Below are 16720 nucleotides of genomic sequence, written 5' to 3'. Positions count from 1 at the left end.
CCCTAGACCCAGGCCAGCCTCTTCTCCCCTAGGGCCTCTGCTTCCACCCTTTATGGGATGGAGCTGCTCTAGCTCAGACTTTCTATCATGATTATCTGCAAGGACTCATGGAAACTCGGGTCTGCTGGCTGGTGGCCCTCGGAGACCCCGACTTTCCCTGGTTTCGACCCCAGAGCCGTTGGCTGCAGGCACTCAAGACCGAGCAGGTGCCAGGAGTGGGCTGGCCACGCCGTAGAAGCACAGTGCTTGTTGTGCAGGAGGAAGGTGAGCAGGAGATGAGCAACGTCAAAGCCATGTGGAGGTGGGAGCTTCTGCAGCCTTGGGCAGAGCACACAGGAGGGAGGCCACACCAGACGGGAGTGGGGATGGACATTGGGGGCCAGGCCCAGTGAGAAGGGCGGCCCTGGTTGGTGAAGAGGGAGCCCATACAGCTGCGAACCATGCAGTGCGCCGATGGGCACCAGGCCTCTGCTCCCGGCCAGCGCCGCCCAACAGGCCCCTCTGTGCAAACACAGACCCTTCACATGCACCGGCTCAACAACCACCAGCCACCTGTGCACCCACTACGCCCCACGGGGGACCAGAAAACTGAATGTTCGCTTCACTTCTGGGCCTTAACTTCCATTTCCAACGTCAGTGGCCATGTCGGGCCAGCGCTCCTGCCCAGGATGGCTCTGCTTGGGGTGGCGAGGCCTGCCCAGGCCTTGAGGGGCAGGATGCCAGGTCAGGAGGCGTGCTCCCACCGAGACCTAAGTCAGGGCCCTGTTCCCAGGGAGGGGATAGGGAAGGAGCCACGAGAACTGGGGTGGACCGACAGGGTGGCCTGGGGGAGGTGAGGGAGACAGCAAGGTTAAAGGTTAGAAGTGCCAAACCCAAAAGTAACCACAGCAGTGAATGTCTAAGGGTACCATGGCAGGTGCTGTCCTGCGGAAAATATGCCTCACTGAGCCCTCAGGAAACTCAAAGGGCAGGTTACTTGTGTTATCCCCCTTTCATGTATGGGGAAACTGAGTCATGGCACACGGGAAGAATTCCCAAGGTCACTGAGCTGGGAGAAGGGGAGACGAAGGAGCCTGTGTTCCTGGCCATGACCCTGCCTCCAGCACCTCCAGCCAGGGTCCCTGGAACTGGGAGGGGCCTGTGAATTTGAGGGCAGGGTGGACAGGGAGCCGGCCAGGGTCTGGGCAGTCATGCCCCAGTCTCACCGCTGCAGGCAGGCTGTGGGCAACTGCCATCACAGACAGGGCCATGAACCGCACACAGAGGACAGATCCAGCAACGCAGGCCGTGGGCAACTGCCATCACAGTCAGGGCCATGGACCGCACAAGGAGGACAGATCCAGCAACTCGGTCAACCACAAAGAAGTCAAGTTCAGCAAATTTACCGGCGAGGTGAGGTCTCATAAGGGGAAGCTGTGGGGAACGGCGTTAGGAAAGCTCTTTAATGGTGGGGGAAGGGCAGATCCTCCTGTGATGAGATGAGCAGGGGACCGTGATTATGAGGATAGTCAGGTGTCACCTATGTGTTACTAAATGACACGAGACAGAAATTCAGGCGTCCTCACTGCTCAGGCCCCTGATGCTGAGAGTCACAGAGACTCAGATGTACCTTCAGATCAGACCCTGAGACACCTGAGCTCATGACCTATTTTCTGAAAGTTAAGATGTGTGGTGAGGCTTCCGCTCCCCCACAAGCTATAGACCCCTCAACTCTGAAGAGGATGGTGACCCCAGTGCTAGCACCAGGGGACAGACAGACACATGGACACCAAGGAACACTAGTGGAAGATGGAGCTCGCCATCTGCAGACACACCTGAGGGCAGGATGTGGCATCCAGACCGGCCCCATGACTCTCAACAAGGTGACCAGAAGAGGCCCTGTGTGCCCACAGGTCGGGACCTGGTGATGCGCTTAGCACCTGCATTTTCCACCCAAGTACCAGGGAGTGTGAAGGGGGTAGCTCTGAGAGTCTTTTCAATTCTAATTCTGAGCAAATAATCAGATTCCCAGGAAGCCAAGCATGAAGGGCCCCCCGACCCCTGCTCACCTGTGCTGAGGGGCATCCGTGTGGCCCCCATGCTCACCTGTGATGAGGGGTGTCCGCACAGCCCGGGACCCCGTGCTCACCTGTGACGAGGGGCGTCTGCGTGGGTGGCTGCTCCAGCAGGACCATGTGTTGTAGGAGGGGGTTGTGTGTGGCCCCGCCGTCGCGCTCCAGGGGTGCCGTGCTCAGGTAGGGGGTGAGGTGGGTGCCGGGGAAGAGGGAGATCCGCTGCTGGAGGGCTGGGAGAGCAAGTCGCTCGGCTTCCTGCTGGCCGGCCGCCCCCTGGAGAGGCACAAGCATGACGCCCGGGCCGAGGCCCTGGGACAGCGGCCCCACAACGCGCACACCTGCGGACGCCTACTCACAGCGGACGGGCCGGTGGCAGGCAGTCCCAGAGTGATGTTGGGCAAGGATGGTGACGTGTAGAGGGGGAGTGGGGCCACGGAGCCTTCTCGAGTCACGAGTCTGTGTGCCAAGCCGCTCTGGAGACAGAATACATGAAGGCTGTTACACGCGGTCTGTCCCCAATAAGCGTGGGCAGCATATGCCACAGGAAATCACAACAGAAAATATGTCGGCGCAGGCCCTGCTGAACTCCCAGATACTGCAGTACACACGTACTTAACAGGTTCTAGCATGCAGGTGGGCATGACATTTTAAAGCAGGCCACAAACATAGATTCGCAGCCCATTAGACTCCTGTTTTTATCCATACTGCTAATTCATTGTAAACTATCAAGAAAACCTAAGATAGTGTATTTTAAATTATATTCTTGGTTGGGAAGGTCTCTTCAAACACAATGTCAGAGACAGAAACAAAAAAAAAAAAAAAAAAAAAAAAATTGATTAAAAATATCCCTCACAAAAAGGCAAGTAACAGCCGCTGTAATGCCAGCCACACATCGGGCAGAGAAAGCTCATATGTAAAGAACTCACAGATCAAATAATAATGAACAATGAGAAAATCGCACGGAAAGGCAAATGACAAAGAGCTGATATTAAGGAAAAATAAACTCATGAAAAAATACTCAACATCATTAGTGATCTAAAACATATTTAAAACCTTATTAAGCCAGCAAAGATATGACAACTGAGAATACTCTTTTGGCCCCACGGAACAGAAGGGCATTGATCAGTGCGTTATAAGTTGGCGCACTCTTTCTGTAGGAAAACTTGGCAATCCATGTCAAAAGCTTTAAAAATGTATCTAAGTTTCGATCCTGAATCTCCACTCTTAGGATGAACTCCTACGAAACGATGCTGGTCCAGGGATGGTCCCAGGAAGGTATGGCTGAGGCGCACAGAGGCAGAGGGCTGAGTGTCCTGCAAAGCGTGCAAGGCTGAACAGACGAAGGTACACAGGGAAACACCTCCCCGACTGGCTGGCATCTCAATGACGTCTTGTTAAGTCAGAAAAACAAGTTGTAGAATTGTCTACTTTTTCAAAAGCAGACAGACAGGGAGGACCGGGACAGAAAGTCAGGAAAAGGTTAGCAGGAGCATTCACCAAGGATCTGAATTATTACATCCTCTTTTTCCTTTTAGAATGATAGTCTTTGCTACAAAGGACGTTGTTTTATTCACCCCGACATCCCCCCAGAGCAGAGTCAATGTGCTGAACCGAGGGGCAGTGAGAACAAGCGCATAATGTTGCCACAGGCTGGCTAAGAGGGTTTGCAGATGGAGTCTGCATCACGGAAAACAGACTGATGCACAGCCGACCAGTCTTCTCTCAGTTCCCCTTGCACTGTGGTGTGTCACTGAAGAGGAGATGCACACTGGTGCCTTTGAATTTCATATCCCCCCCAAAAATTGTGAGCTAAAAGTTATCACCAAGTTGCTGTAGACAGCAGGGGTGGACTGACTGCTGGCCTGGCTTGCAAGCGGCTTCTTCTTCCCATCGGAGGTCGGAGTGAGCTGGGGTTCCCCTCGGAGATGCCGTGGGCCTGGTCCCAGAACAGTGCATGGACATTAGTACTGTGAATGGACTGGTTTCCCAGTGCACATAAAAGTTCTGTGGGTATTATACTCTAGTCTGTTAATGTAGTATTCATGCAATAGCATTAAGTCTTTTTGAACGTACACACCCTTGCTGAAGAACATTTCATTGCTAAAAAATGCTACCCGTCATCTGAGCTCTCAGTGAGTTGTAGTCCTTTTGCTGGAAGAGGGTCGCACTGCGATGTCCATGGCACTGACGGATCAGGGTGGTGGCTGCTGATGGCTGGGGCAGCTGTGGCAGGTTCCTAAAGTAAGACAATGATTTGCCCATTGACTGACCTCCTTTCTCGATTTCTCGGTCGCACATGATGCTGTTTGATGGCATTTCACCCGCAGGAGAACTTCCTGCCGCCGCTTTAGTGCCTAAACGAACATCATATCCTAAACCCTCTGGTGTCTCTTTAATGGTCTTCACGGCATCGTCACCAGGACTAGATTCCGACTCGGGAAACCCCTTTCTTTGCTCGGCCCCAGGAAGCAACGCCTCCTCCCTCGGATCTGATCACAAGATTGCTGTGATTCGGTCCCATCTGCAGGCTCCACTTGGAATTCCAGTTTTCCTCCTGTTTGCAGCCCCTCTGCAGTGACGTCCTCCGTGGAAGGCCTGAAACTTCGATTTGTAAAAAAAAAAAAAAAGAAAAAAAAAGAAAGAAAGCAAGCAAAAAAGAAAAGACAACATCTGCAAAGCAAGATAAAGGGGCATGTGCTGATCCTCCGGCCCTGCAAGAGCCCTGACGCTGCTGCTGAACATAGCCCTGCTGTAGTGTCGTTCGGAAACATGATCTTTGTTCAGATGCTGTGAAGTTAAAGCAGGAAGGAGAGTGTTCTTCGTGCTGGGGCACTGGGTATGTGCTGTCCTACATGTGGCTCGCGAGGAAGCTGTGCGGGCCTGACCCAGCCACCACCGCGGGAAGCGCCTTCCCTTGACAGAAGCACTTTTTGCCACAAGTGAAAGAGTAACAATGAGCTTGGCTCCTGAGAAAACGGCTCCGATTGCCATGGAAGGCACGGCCCCATGGGATTGCAATTATCCAGGCACAAAATAAGCAGACCTCCTAATGTCTGCAAAGTTATCATTTCCTCTTTATAATCCCTCTATTTTTTTTTTACCTTATTTATTTTTAGAAAGAATGCCACCTTCTGAGAATGACTGGGGATGCTGACTGCCCACATGCGCCGAGCTGGCCGTCTCCATCTGCCCTATGCCGGGCTTATCACCTCCCGAGTTCTGCACAAAGTGGGGGTGTGGCTACGTACCCAGCACTGCACTGGCCTTCTCAGCTGGAGGGAGTGGCTGTCTCTGGGTCTGGGGAGGCTATTTCTTCTGTGTAAATGGGGCTGTGGCAGGGCAGCGGTGGGGGGTATGCGTAGGGCAGCGGTGGGGTGGGGTGGCGCGCAGGGCCAGCGGGGCCCCCGGTGCCCAAGGAGGCTTCATAAGGCCTGCATGTTCTCAGGAGTGGTCAGATTCTCACAAACCCTGAACCCACAGAGGTCATCCTGGTGGGACGAGACGGTCGGGAGACCACCCTGCCGACCGCAGGGACAATCTGATGCAAAGAAGAGCAACGGCCTTTTCACTTTTCTGGTCAATCCTTTCACATCTGTAATTTGTAGCAGCTTCGTTGACATTCACACGTGACTTGTAAAACTTGACACACAATTTAAACGGGATCCGTGTAGATGCTCCCCGGTAAGGCACCCCGCAGAATGAACCCGATTAGACAGCAGGTGGGGGTGCGGCTGACAAGACCGGGCTGGCGGGCATGTGTCGTGCCAGGAAGCAGGGTCCTGGCAAGGCCCCAAGGCCCACTACAGGCAGCCGGCCACTATGACCTCAGTCCTGCAGAGCAGGGGTGTCAAGATCTGTGACCATCCACATAGAGCGTACATGGGGTTGAAGGGACAGGTGACGAAAGAACCAGATGCGCAAGGACATGGGGAGTGAGGAAGCAGGGACGGCCGTGCACACCACGACCTCAGGGGCCGCTGTCTGTTTGTGCATTGGCGTTCACGAACCTGCCGGAAAATGCTTCGCCCCCACACCTGCGTGTCCCCACTTCACTCTGTCCTCCCATCGGGAAGGCAAGATTCACGTCCAGATATTTAGGAGGAAAGGAAGTCACTCTGTTTAACGAACTGTAGCCTCCTGTGAGTTAGCAGCTCAAAAAGAGCTCTGAAGAACCACCCACGCAGCAGGACCATGTGCGCAGGGAGCAGACAGCACTCAGGGCTGAGATCACCGGGAAACTCAGTGTTGACGTGGCTCCCCACGTGGTCACCCGAGCCCGCAGCCTTGAGCGGCGAGCACACAATCCTCTTCCTCTTCCCGAGTGCGGTTGGTGCCTGCCTTTCGCAGGCTGCAGGGCTGCTGCCTAGCCACCTGGCCCTCCAATCCCAGGGCCCGGCACCAGGGACACTTGTGCAATAAACACACACACCAAAGTGAATAAGGAAGAAGGTCCTGGAGACCACGGCCCGGAAAGTACCCCGCAACCCAGGTCCGGTGCAGGGCACACCCAGCAGCCAGCCCCGAGCCCCTCCACCTGGCTCACGAGGCCACCCAGCTGTCTCCCCAAGATCACCCTTCCTTCCTCTCTGCCAGCTGACTCCAGAACTCTGTGTGCTCATGTGACTCTCAACTACAGCACACCTGGTGCCTGATGGGCAGGATGAGGGGCTTGTCTGAGGCCAGTGGCATTTGGGAGAAGCCTCCTGTGGCCTTCCTAACCGCCCAACACCCTAACCATCCGCCCCATGTCACCCGTTCCCCCCAGACACAGGACGTGTGTTGGTTGGCCGAGTATTTCTGAAGCACCACAAGCAGCTGGATTCCCACCCAACAGCGGTTCCCATGTGTGCTGTGTTCCCGTTCCCAGCCACTGTGCAGAGACCCAGGGACACATGAGTGTGGGGCTTCTGGGGCCCAGTGGCACCGAGTGTGTGTTCTGATCAGCCTAGTTAAATACGCTCTGAAGGAGCCCGGGGCCAGAGGTTGGGGTTATAGCTGTTCTCATGTCTGGACCACTGTGCTCCAATGTAAAGGGGGAGCAGGGCTCAGTGGCAGGGAGGGGCCTTGTCCGGGACGCCTCCCAACCTGGACAGTCAAGGCTAGAGGGCCATTTCGAGGGAAACAACTGGCTGAACCTGCCACGGGGCCGGCGCAGGGAACAGAAGCGAATGGCAAGCCCACACTGACCTCGGCCGGGATGCTGGCGACGGCGGGTGCGATCCCGTTCTCCGTGCTGACGTTCCCGGAGCTGTTGTTGGGGGAGCTGGGCGCAGAGCCGGGGGCGCTGCTGCACGCCGAGTCTGTGTGGTGGAGAGACACGTGTGAGCTGTGCTCCGTGCCAGGGTCCCAGGCCACGCAGAGTTCCCATGGCCAGCTTGCTGACAGGCAGAAACCACATCAGGACAGAACATGACCAGAGTCCCCAAACAGGGGCTGCGAGGTGGATTCCCTACTTTTGGTTTTGCTACGGACTCCCCCGTGAGCTCTACACAGACAGCTCTGTGGGGGCTTTTAGGTTATGCACGTTACCAATTGTCTTCCTCTTGAATTTCAAGATGATCTGACACACTGGGAAGATAAGGCCTTAAATGTCAATAACCAAACAACAAAAGACCAGGAAACACAGACGCCGCATGACTGTGAATAGGGACGGTCAGGTGTGCTGTGCTTACCAACACAGCCACTGGCCACAGGACTCCCTTTGAATTAAAGCCTCTCATTTTTCCTGCATGACATCAGACACCCAGGGGGACATGCTGCTAGCTTCGGGGACTGATCGGTGTTTCCCAGAGTCACACGCTAAGTGATCCTCCAAGTTACTTCACAGGGAGCCGTAGCCCAGCCCTGCGGATCTGGACCAGTCTCCACGGCAACAGGCCGCGCCTCGGGGACGCATCCCACCCCCATCTCCTTTTCCCTGCCAGCGCAGCCTCGGTGGTGACACTCCATGTTTATGGATGGACCTGTTTAGCTTTTTCTGTGTCCTTTGGTTTCATGGCCCTTTGACAATGGACTCAGCGCAGAGAGCTCTGCAGTCCCTGGTCCTCTTGACCGGGCAGCTGTGAGTGCAAGATCGCCAGCCAGGTCACCGGCCATCCCAGATGCTGACGATGAGCTCAGACCAGAAACCTCACCCCCTAACCCCCCCCCCCCACCCCAACACACCAAACCCAGAGTTTACTTCTCTATTGGGGGAAATCACCTTTGCTTACACTTCACTAACTGGGAACTGCCGAGAAGGCCCCTGGGCTTTCTGCATGAAGACAGAGCTGTGGCCTCCAGGGCCGCCACCTTGCCCTCGAGTGCAATCCCCGTGGCCCTCGTAGGACACCTTCTCTGCGGATCCTAGCCCAAGTTCCACGCTGGGTTCCCCCAGGACTCCCTGCAAACGTGCACCCCCAGCGGGGTCACCAGGTAACTGTTCTTGCGTAGCAAGAGTGTGAGAAACTGGGCCAAGAAAACATATATACCCAGCTCTTCACTCACTTTCCACTCAGTTATGCCGCTTCTAGGAATGTCGTCTGGGAAATGAACACAAATGTGTCATCGTCACAGTGTTATCTGCACCTGCCCAAGTGGGGTCCTACTCCAGGTGCCAAAAGTGCTTGTGATGAATCCGTGTCCCACCATGAGATCTAACCATTCAGATGCGTATGTGCACAGGCAGCTCACTATTACCTCTGTTCCCGAAGCACGCGTGGCCTTCGCTAGCAACTGGGGTAAAGCAGCTATGAACCTGCCTGGTCCTGGGCCCCGACCTGCCCAGCTGGGCCCCCAGCCCACCCCCCTATCCCTCTGCAGACATGCACTCCCCTGCTCTCCCGCAGGAGACCATGCTCCCCAGGGCTGCAAATGGGGGTTCCCTTGCTCGATCGGGACCACCTCCCTTAGCTTCTTACTTCCTGTCTCCTGGAAAGGCATTTCTGCACTCTGCCCCTGGAAGCCTGTCTCCTCTTGTCCCTGTACCAGCTGCACTCACCCCCCCCCCCACATTCCCCAGCCTCTTCTTGCTCCAGACCTCTTCACGGGCACCCTGGACGTGCCCTGACCCAGTACCAGGCAGCTGGGGTGGGTGCAGTTCGCTAGAGGGGCCACCCGTGACGGGCAGCTGTGAGCTGTAACCACTGGCTCTGAGCTCCGGGAAGGCAAGGGCCTGCGTCGCTCTGTGCACACGCAGCCTGGTGCTGACTCACCGTGGCATTCAACAGCCCCAGGCGGACAACGTGAACACACGAAGAAGCCTGCTGACGGTTCCATCTCACCCACTGCAGGACTAGAATACATGCATGGCCCTTCTGCCCATGGAAGCCGCCGGCCCACTGCCAGGCACGCCTCAAAGGAGACAACGCTGCATCTGTGTTTGGACATGGGCTTTCACTCCTGACTTCACATGGAATCCCCCAGGTGCTGAGACTCTGGGTGATGGTCCCTCCTCTCTTCAGACAAGGCCCTGAACCCCCAGCACTGAACATTAGTAACAAAGTGAGGAGCGTCAACCCTTTCAGACAAACACTCAGAGGCCAGAGCTTGGGTGAAGGGTTTTCCGCTGCTATAGAACCCTCAACACAGTGGGATGGGGTGGGGAGCGGAGCTCTCCCCCTTACTCAGAGGCCCTGGGCTCGGTCAGTGTGTGCGCGGTGCTGGCCACGGACACAGAGGACCAGCCCGGGGAGCCCTGTCCTCCTTCCCTAAGAACCCAACACATACAGACTGCCACCAGGGGCCTCGGGTTTCAAACATGGTACCTGAACTTAATGCAAACAGTGCCTTTGCCTTCCCCCCTTTATTCTGGTGCTGGTGTGTGCCCTCAGGATACGGGATGCACCCCAGGGGCTGGGGTATGTTCTCATACCCACAGGAAATGGACTGCGTCCTCAGGGTGGGGGTGTCCCGAGATGGGGCGTATCCTCATTAGGTGGGCTGCACCCTTGTGGTGGTGTGCGTCTTGGGAAGTGGGAAGCATCCTCAGGAAGGAGGGCGTCCCTGAAGACTGGGCTCTGGCTGGGGGTGCACTACCGCATGCCCACCACTAGATGGGGGCCGAGAGCAATGCTCGCTAAGGAAGTGGGGACCGCTGCGCTCCCTCCTTCATTCCCTTCCCACCTGTGGGACTCTTGCCAGGAAGATTTCAATGCTCCCCAGTGGTCTGGACACTGTAATGGGCAGTGGAGCAGATCAGAACCATGTGATTTACTGCTAATAGGACAGGATCAGTGAAACCTTCAGAGAACCCTCAACTCAATATTCCTGCAAACACCCCATGCAGTGTCCAACCCGGGTGTTCTGGTGGCCGGGTGCTCTTGGAGGCTGGGGCTGCGAGCAGACAGGAGGTGCCCTGTGTGCCCAGACACCAGTGGCGGCTCTTGGACTCGCACTGCAGGCACCGGGGGCTGAGAGCACCGTGCAGAGGTGTGGGTATGGGGGTGGGGCAGGGGTGGGCTAGCAGTGGGCGTACCCGTGACATCCAGTGGGCGCTTCTTCAGAGCTGTAACCACTGGCCCGTCTTTTCTGCGCAGCAGGGGGCTGCTCCGTCGCTCTGCCACCTTCTGCTTTAGCCTGGACCGTAATTTCAAATTGGGTTCAGAAGCTGCATGAAAAGGAGACACCGTTATAATCAGACGGTCACGGCTGTGGTCGAGTTTCTCTCACTGGCAGTTAAAAAATATGCATGTTGGGTAAATATTGAGACAACACGGATGTGCGGGTCCAGGGTAAAGGGAAGGCAGCGTTCCTGAGGTCTGTGCGGAGGATCTCCAGTCCCACCCACGGTTCAGGTAATGAGCAAAGCCTGTCTGAGGCTTCCTGCTGTGTTTCTGTGGCCCCATGGGTCGTTGAAGGATGGTGACCCACCTGCTCTGTGTTACACTTCCTTATTCATCTGCTTGTCAGAAATTCCTCCTGCAGCCAACAACCCGGAAACAAGCCACTGCAGGTGAGCGGCTGTCCTGGGGCCCTAGGGCCAACCAGTCCACACCCGCGTAGGGGTGAGCAAGTCCCTGTCTCCCTGAGATGCCACCTGAACAGGACACAGGCGTTTCAGCTTGGTTCGGTCTGTCACCAGCTCTGCGTGGACTTTGCAAACCTGTGTATTTAAGCTCAGGGGTTCCCATGCCCCTGCACCTGGAGAGCAGACCACCCCCCCTGACCAACCAGGTCACAGCTCCGGGAAGCAGGGCAAGGGCATGCCCCTGTGAGGCTGCTCTGGGAGGAGGGTGCCCCCCCTCCCATGTGGATGCCCATGCAGGAGTCTCCATGAGGCCTCAGGGCCAGGCCAGGGGTAAGATCGCCACTGCAAAGACATTCATTCAAGTTCTGAGGTTTTACCTGACAACTTCCAAGTTCCTACTACTTCTCTGTTTGCAAATAAGCAAGGTTTTACCTTTTTGTTTGTTTTTAATCAGCAACCCTGCTGCTTTTAATCTTTCTGGAACAGGAAGTTCACGCTCTCCAGAGCACAAGCAATATAATTGAATTTCCCCCTGGAATCAGAACTAAGACAGCCTGGGTTTGAGGCAGCAGGCCGGGCACGGGGACCCGGTCCCTTGGGAAGCAGGGTAGCAGTGTGCCAGGCCTAAGTGCTGGGGCGCCAGTGACCCAGCCGGAGGCTGGGAGGCAAAGGGCAGCTCTCTGGGGGCCCTGGGAGGGGAAGGGGGTAGCAGGCCACCTACATGAAGCTTCCCAGAGCAATCGAAGACACACTTTATGAGGCCGCCGTACCTCTGACGATGCCACCCAGGTTCTGGTGGGCACATGGGGAGAGGCACCCTTTCTGCTCTGTGCTCGTGTGTAGGGTGAGTGCCCATTCCCCTGTTGGACTGTACGACCAAGAGTGGGAAGGATTTGTATGAAGATTATGGAAACTATTCTTTCCTTATTTATTTTGAGATGACTGTAGATTTACATGTTTCATTCACTTCTATTTTTACATGGAGTTTCTTACCATTACTTAACACAAGGAAAAAACCCAAACCTCATCTAACAGGCAAGAAAGTAACAGCTCTCCTCATACCACCAAGGTCTGTGCTGAAAGGACCCGGACACCCTTTTGTCCAAGCTGGGGTCGGAAGCTACTCCCAAGATCACGGGGCAGCACGGGCCCCTGGGGAGGGAGTGTGTCTGGAGATAGCATATGGGTGGCCCCTGGTGACAGATTCACACTGGGCCAGCTGCAGACCAGTCCTGCTCCTGGGTCTGGCACCCGACCTCCCCCAGGCCCTGCAGGTCACTCTACATTCAATATACCTGGTTGAGTGACAGCTCCGGCCAGGTCAGCGGTCAGGCAGCCATGTCTGCCCAGGGACCCCGGAATCCTGCTAGAGTGACTCAGAGACTGCACTGGGCAGGCCCCAAACCCCTTCCCACCTCTCACAGCTGCTGTCACTTGTCTGCAGGCCCTTTCCCTCTCCCAACAATAGGTGCGTGGCTCTGCTGTCCTCACAGCAGCAGGGGCACCTCATGAAACGACTCTGCTCATCTGACTTTTTCTGGGTCTCCCCTGGACCTCCTGCACTTGAACATGAAAGTCCGGGAGACCTGAAGGATCTGTCCAGCCTCCCCAATTCCAGGTGAGCCCAGCGACACTTGCTTTGCAAAGACAGACCCGACCCAGGACTCACCACCCCTCCCAGCATCGGCCCCTCTCTGGGCCTCTTCTGACATGCAGTGCCGGTACAAAGCAGGAACAAGGGACACGTGCTCCAGATGTTGGGCATCTCGTTCAGGATGAAAGGAGAGCTTTAAACTGAGAGGGGTGGGCCCTTCCCCCTCCCTCTGGGGTTCTCCAGGACCGTCTCTCCACAGAGCCTCTGGGTGCAGGGCCAGGGCCTGGGAGGGAAGAGAGGCAGTCACTTCCTCGTCTCTGTGGTACAGCGAAGACCCAACTCCCCCTCCTTTCTCTGCAGAAGGCACGTTCCTAGGAGCCGCGGGTGCAGGCGTCGGGCAAGCTGAGTTGAGTTCTACGGGCCCCACAGAGAAGACACCAGGCCAGCGGCCCAGCTGTTCATCCACATAGTTCTTGAAACATCCAAATGCCTGCCACCCAAACACCTCTGCGTGGCAGTCGAAGCCTAAGACACAGGCAGCTGCAGCCCCCAACAGACGGGCAGAGCTGCAAGACCGCACCTGCCACGTGGAGGCCCGTGCCACCCCCCACGGGCTCCTCTGGGTTGCTCCCAACTACGTCTAAGGTCCTCAAAGCTCACGCAGCTCCCAGCGCGGCTGGAGGATTAAGTACAGAACCCGTATTTCCTTCCTTTGAATAGGGCTGCAGGCAGACTGACAGCCAAGTGTGAGCAAGAGGCATTCTGGGAGTGGCTCCCAGCAGCTGAGTGCTACCGAAATGGAAGGGGGCTCACTGTGTTCACGAGCGCGGAGTCTGCTCCTCCTGGGCAATGTGAGCACGCTAGGGAAGTTTCTCCTCAAAGGCCATCAGGTACATGACAGATCAAGTTCAACCTTCAAATCCTGCCCCTCACTGGGCAGGAGGTGCCTGTGCTGAGATGAAGGCTGCTCTCCACAAACCCTCACATCTACAGCGATCTCACGCAGGTCCAGCTTTCCCCGAGGGCTGGTCACAGCACAACGGCCATCAGAGTGGGAACATGGGTAACGGTCTGTCGGGCAAAGGGACCTAGCTGCCCGTGGCATATACCCACAGATCACATTGTCTGGAGGCAGGGGCTGCTCTGGGGGTGGGGTGAGCAGGCAAGGGTGTGCAGAGCACCATCTCAGCTGGGCACATGGGTAGAGCCGTCCTTCCGAGACCCACAAAATGGCAGCGTGGGAGGCAATGGGGGAGAAGCCACAGGACAGACGTGGGTATGGGAAGAAGACAGTGGGAGGAAAAGGGGAGTGAAAAGGTCCAAGATCACATTAATAACAATGCCAGGAGAGGTCAGGGCAGAGCAGGGAGGTCACTAACCCAGTGACTGGAGACACCCTCCTCCCTCTACAGGAGGCCTGGTGTCTGGCTGGGGGCAGGGGTGAGCGCTCCTCACGGCCCCTTGCTAGGCAGACCCTGTAGAGTTCTGGAGCTCTGGGGGCCAGGCAGGGATTGGCCTTGTCAGTGCTGTTGGATTCTGCAACAGCCACTTGGAGGCAAGACAGAAACTCAAAAATCCTGTGGGAAAGGGACTTCTGTACCCAACCACATTATTGGTCAGATGGGGGCCAGAACAGACATCTGCCAGTGTGCACGGACCTGCGTTCAAAGCCTGTTCAGGTCCTCAGAGAGCTGCTGTGCCCATGCAAGGTGAAGGAGGGGGCCATGCAGGAGTCCAGGGGAAGGGGCAGAGCCTCCCTAGAGGGTGCAGGGGAGGCGTGGGGGCGGACCAGCAGGTGGGACAAGGGGTGGGGGCCTTGTGGCTGGGAGCCTGTCTCCCAGGCCAGAGAGAGGTCTCTGGGCCACCTGCCATGCGGGGGGAGGGAGCGGGGGGGAGGGGGCTCCCCCAGGTGAATTAACGACAGGAACGCAGAACACTAAGCAACAGAAAAACTATGATCAGCTTCAGGAAAAGGGCAAATTAGGCAAACAAGGAAACACAGGCATGGTCACTCTGCATAGGTGTGTACTTTCTGTACATCCCCTGTCAAGGGGCAGGGAGGGGCAGGTCCTGACCCCCTGTGGGGTCAAACCCTGTCTTGAGCCTCATGCGGTTCTCGGATTTATGCGTACTTATTTTCTTTGAAAACAATAAGAAGTACTCTGGAAAGCCAAATGACAGACTAGAATATGACTTTCATAGCACACGTGTCAGACGGAAGACTGATGGTCTTCAGGAGCTCCTACAAAGCCACAGACGCTAGAAAGAAAGCACCCGAAAGAAAGCACAAGGGGCTTGCCATTAAACTTCCATCCACTGAACACTGAGGGACCTGTCTGTGCATCCTGTGTGGTTCTAGATGCCATACACGGGGGCGGACAAGCTCAGGCCTGGCAGGCACTCTGAGCTCCACACAGCTTGCCGGCCACGCGTCCCAAGGCTTGGGTCACAGTCACCTGGGTTCCCAGGAAAGACAGGAAATAAAGACACTTGAGCTTGTCTAACAATGACGGGATTGCCGAAAACATCCCAGGAAGCACGACTGGCTCATCCGTCGCCTGGGCTAGGCTGATCGTGGTGGCACTTAATGACGTGGACAGAGCAGGCTCCCTGGAGCTCTGCTATGGTGTGACGTGCTCAGCATCTCAGAGCTCGCAAACCCCTGAAGCCAGCCGTCCCATTAGCAGGGATCGATCATCTGGAAATTCACAGGGATCTATCCTAGCACAAGAGGGCAGAGGTAGAGTTATGCTAGAAGAGTTACAAATTTATATGCACAGACCAGACCATGTAGAAAGAGGTGCTGATCCTCACACACTCAGATGGAAAGATAGACTCAATGTAACAGCAACTGAAAAATACAGTCACGGGACAGAACGCAAAGCAAGTGTTCTTGTTAACATGAAGACAACCAGACACGCTCGCTACCCCCGATACACAGTCCGACACGGATGCGCTGAAGATATCCGGACAGATACCAAACTAACCAAAGCAGCTTGTCTCTGGGAAGTAAGACACAGAAGCTGGTGTAACTCATGTTCTGTTAGAAGCACGCAGTATGTGGTATTTCGTAAAGAAAGAGGTACTACATGCTGCTGGAGGCTGGTGTCTCCCACTGGGTCAGTCTCGTAGCCTATTTCTTCTGTTGGCGATCAGCTCGGTGTGGGGTGGCCACTGAACAGTGAAATGTGACTTCAAGATCCCTTCTGGTACTTTTCATATTAGAAGGAGGTCAAGTCTGATAGATGTCAAAGTTTGAAGGACGGGACACGGGGTATGTGAGCCAATCACTTTACGTAGAAGCTGCCTAGTACTCCCCATACGGACCATCTCTAGAAGCTTCCTAGGAAAGCACAATAAAGCCTTTTAAAAAACCCTCCGAACACACTGATACCCCCACTTTTAAGAGCACAGAGTCAATGGAAGACAGCCCAGCAAACACCGCGTGGGGCCGGAGCTCAGCGGGGCCAGCACCCCTGGCGCTGCGGTCACCCCTCACCCCCCCCCCCCGACTCTTTGCTCAGAGACTGTACAGGAAGGGCAGAGCTTGCCGGCCCGGCCCCGAGCGAGACGTGCAGGGCCATTTATCACACTGCAACTGACCCTCCAAATCACGCCTTTCCACTGAACTGCGGTGAGTGGGGGTCGCTCCTCTCCGCCCCTGCTGGGGACTTGTACCATGCTTGCCGCCGACCACCTGCAAGCAAGACCCAGGTGGCCCTGTGACAGCCCATCCCCAAACCTCAGAGACACGCAAACTCAGCTGTGAGGAGCGTCACTCAGTTTGCCAGGGTCCTAAGGAAACCTGCTGACCTGCTGCTGTGTTCTATGGCTGCAGAGGTCATGGATTGCCCGCCCCTGGTTCTCCACAGGCTTTGCATTCCCACGGCAGATCTCCACAAGGTGCTGGGGACACATGCGGCGGCCAGCTGCAGAGAGGGATTCTGGTATCCAGCAGGACGGGGGCAAGGCGGCTGCCAGGAGACTGCTGATGGGGCCTGAAGCCACCTTCCTTGTGTCTGGGGTCAAAGCCTAGCCTCACCCTGCACCTGCCCGGGCGCCTCCCCGGCCCGGCCCCATGGGTCCAGCCTGACACTTGAGTGGGGTCTGGGCCCTGCTATTCCC

At 56.1% G+C, this 16720-nt stretch overlaps 1 protein-coding gene across 9 annotated transcripts in view; it reads right to left on the bottom strand.

Annotated features, from left to right (window-relative positions):
* The window catches only part of HDAC4 (histone deacetylase 4), a 288150-nt gene that overhangs the window by 59223 nt on the left and 212207 nt on the right, over positions 1–16720 (bottom strand). For all 9 annotated transcript variants that reach the window (XM_059167529.1, XM_059167531.1, XM_059167530.1 and 6 more), the window contains 4 exons: positions 10510–10641; positions 7242–7354; positions 2411–2527; positions 2129–2327 (listed from right to left, as the gene is read on the bottom strand). In XM_059167529.1, coding sequence (XP_059023512.1) covers positions 2129–2327; positions 2411–2527; positions 7242–7354; positions 10510–10641 — 561 coding nt within the window. The remainder of the gene's footprint in view (positions 1–2128; positions 2328–2410; positions 2528–7241; positions 7355–10509; positions 10642–16720) is intronic.

This window comes from Mustela lutreola, chromosome 3, assembly GCF_030435805.1.
Source record: "Mustela lutreola isolate mMusLut2 chromosome 3, mMusLut2.pri, whole genome shotgun sequence".
NCBI classification, from domain to species: domain Eukaryota; kingdom Metazoa; phylum Chordata; class Mammalia; order Carnivora; family Mustelidae; genus Mustela; species Mustela lutreola.
This window is presented reverse-complemented; position numbering and strand designations above follow the sequence as displayed.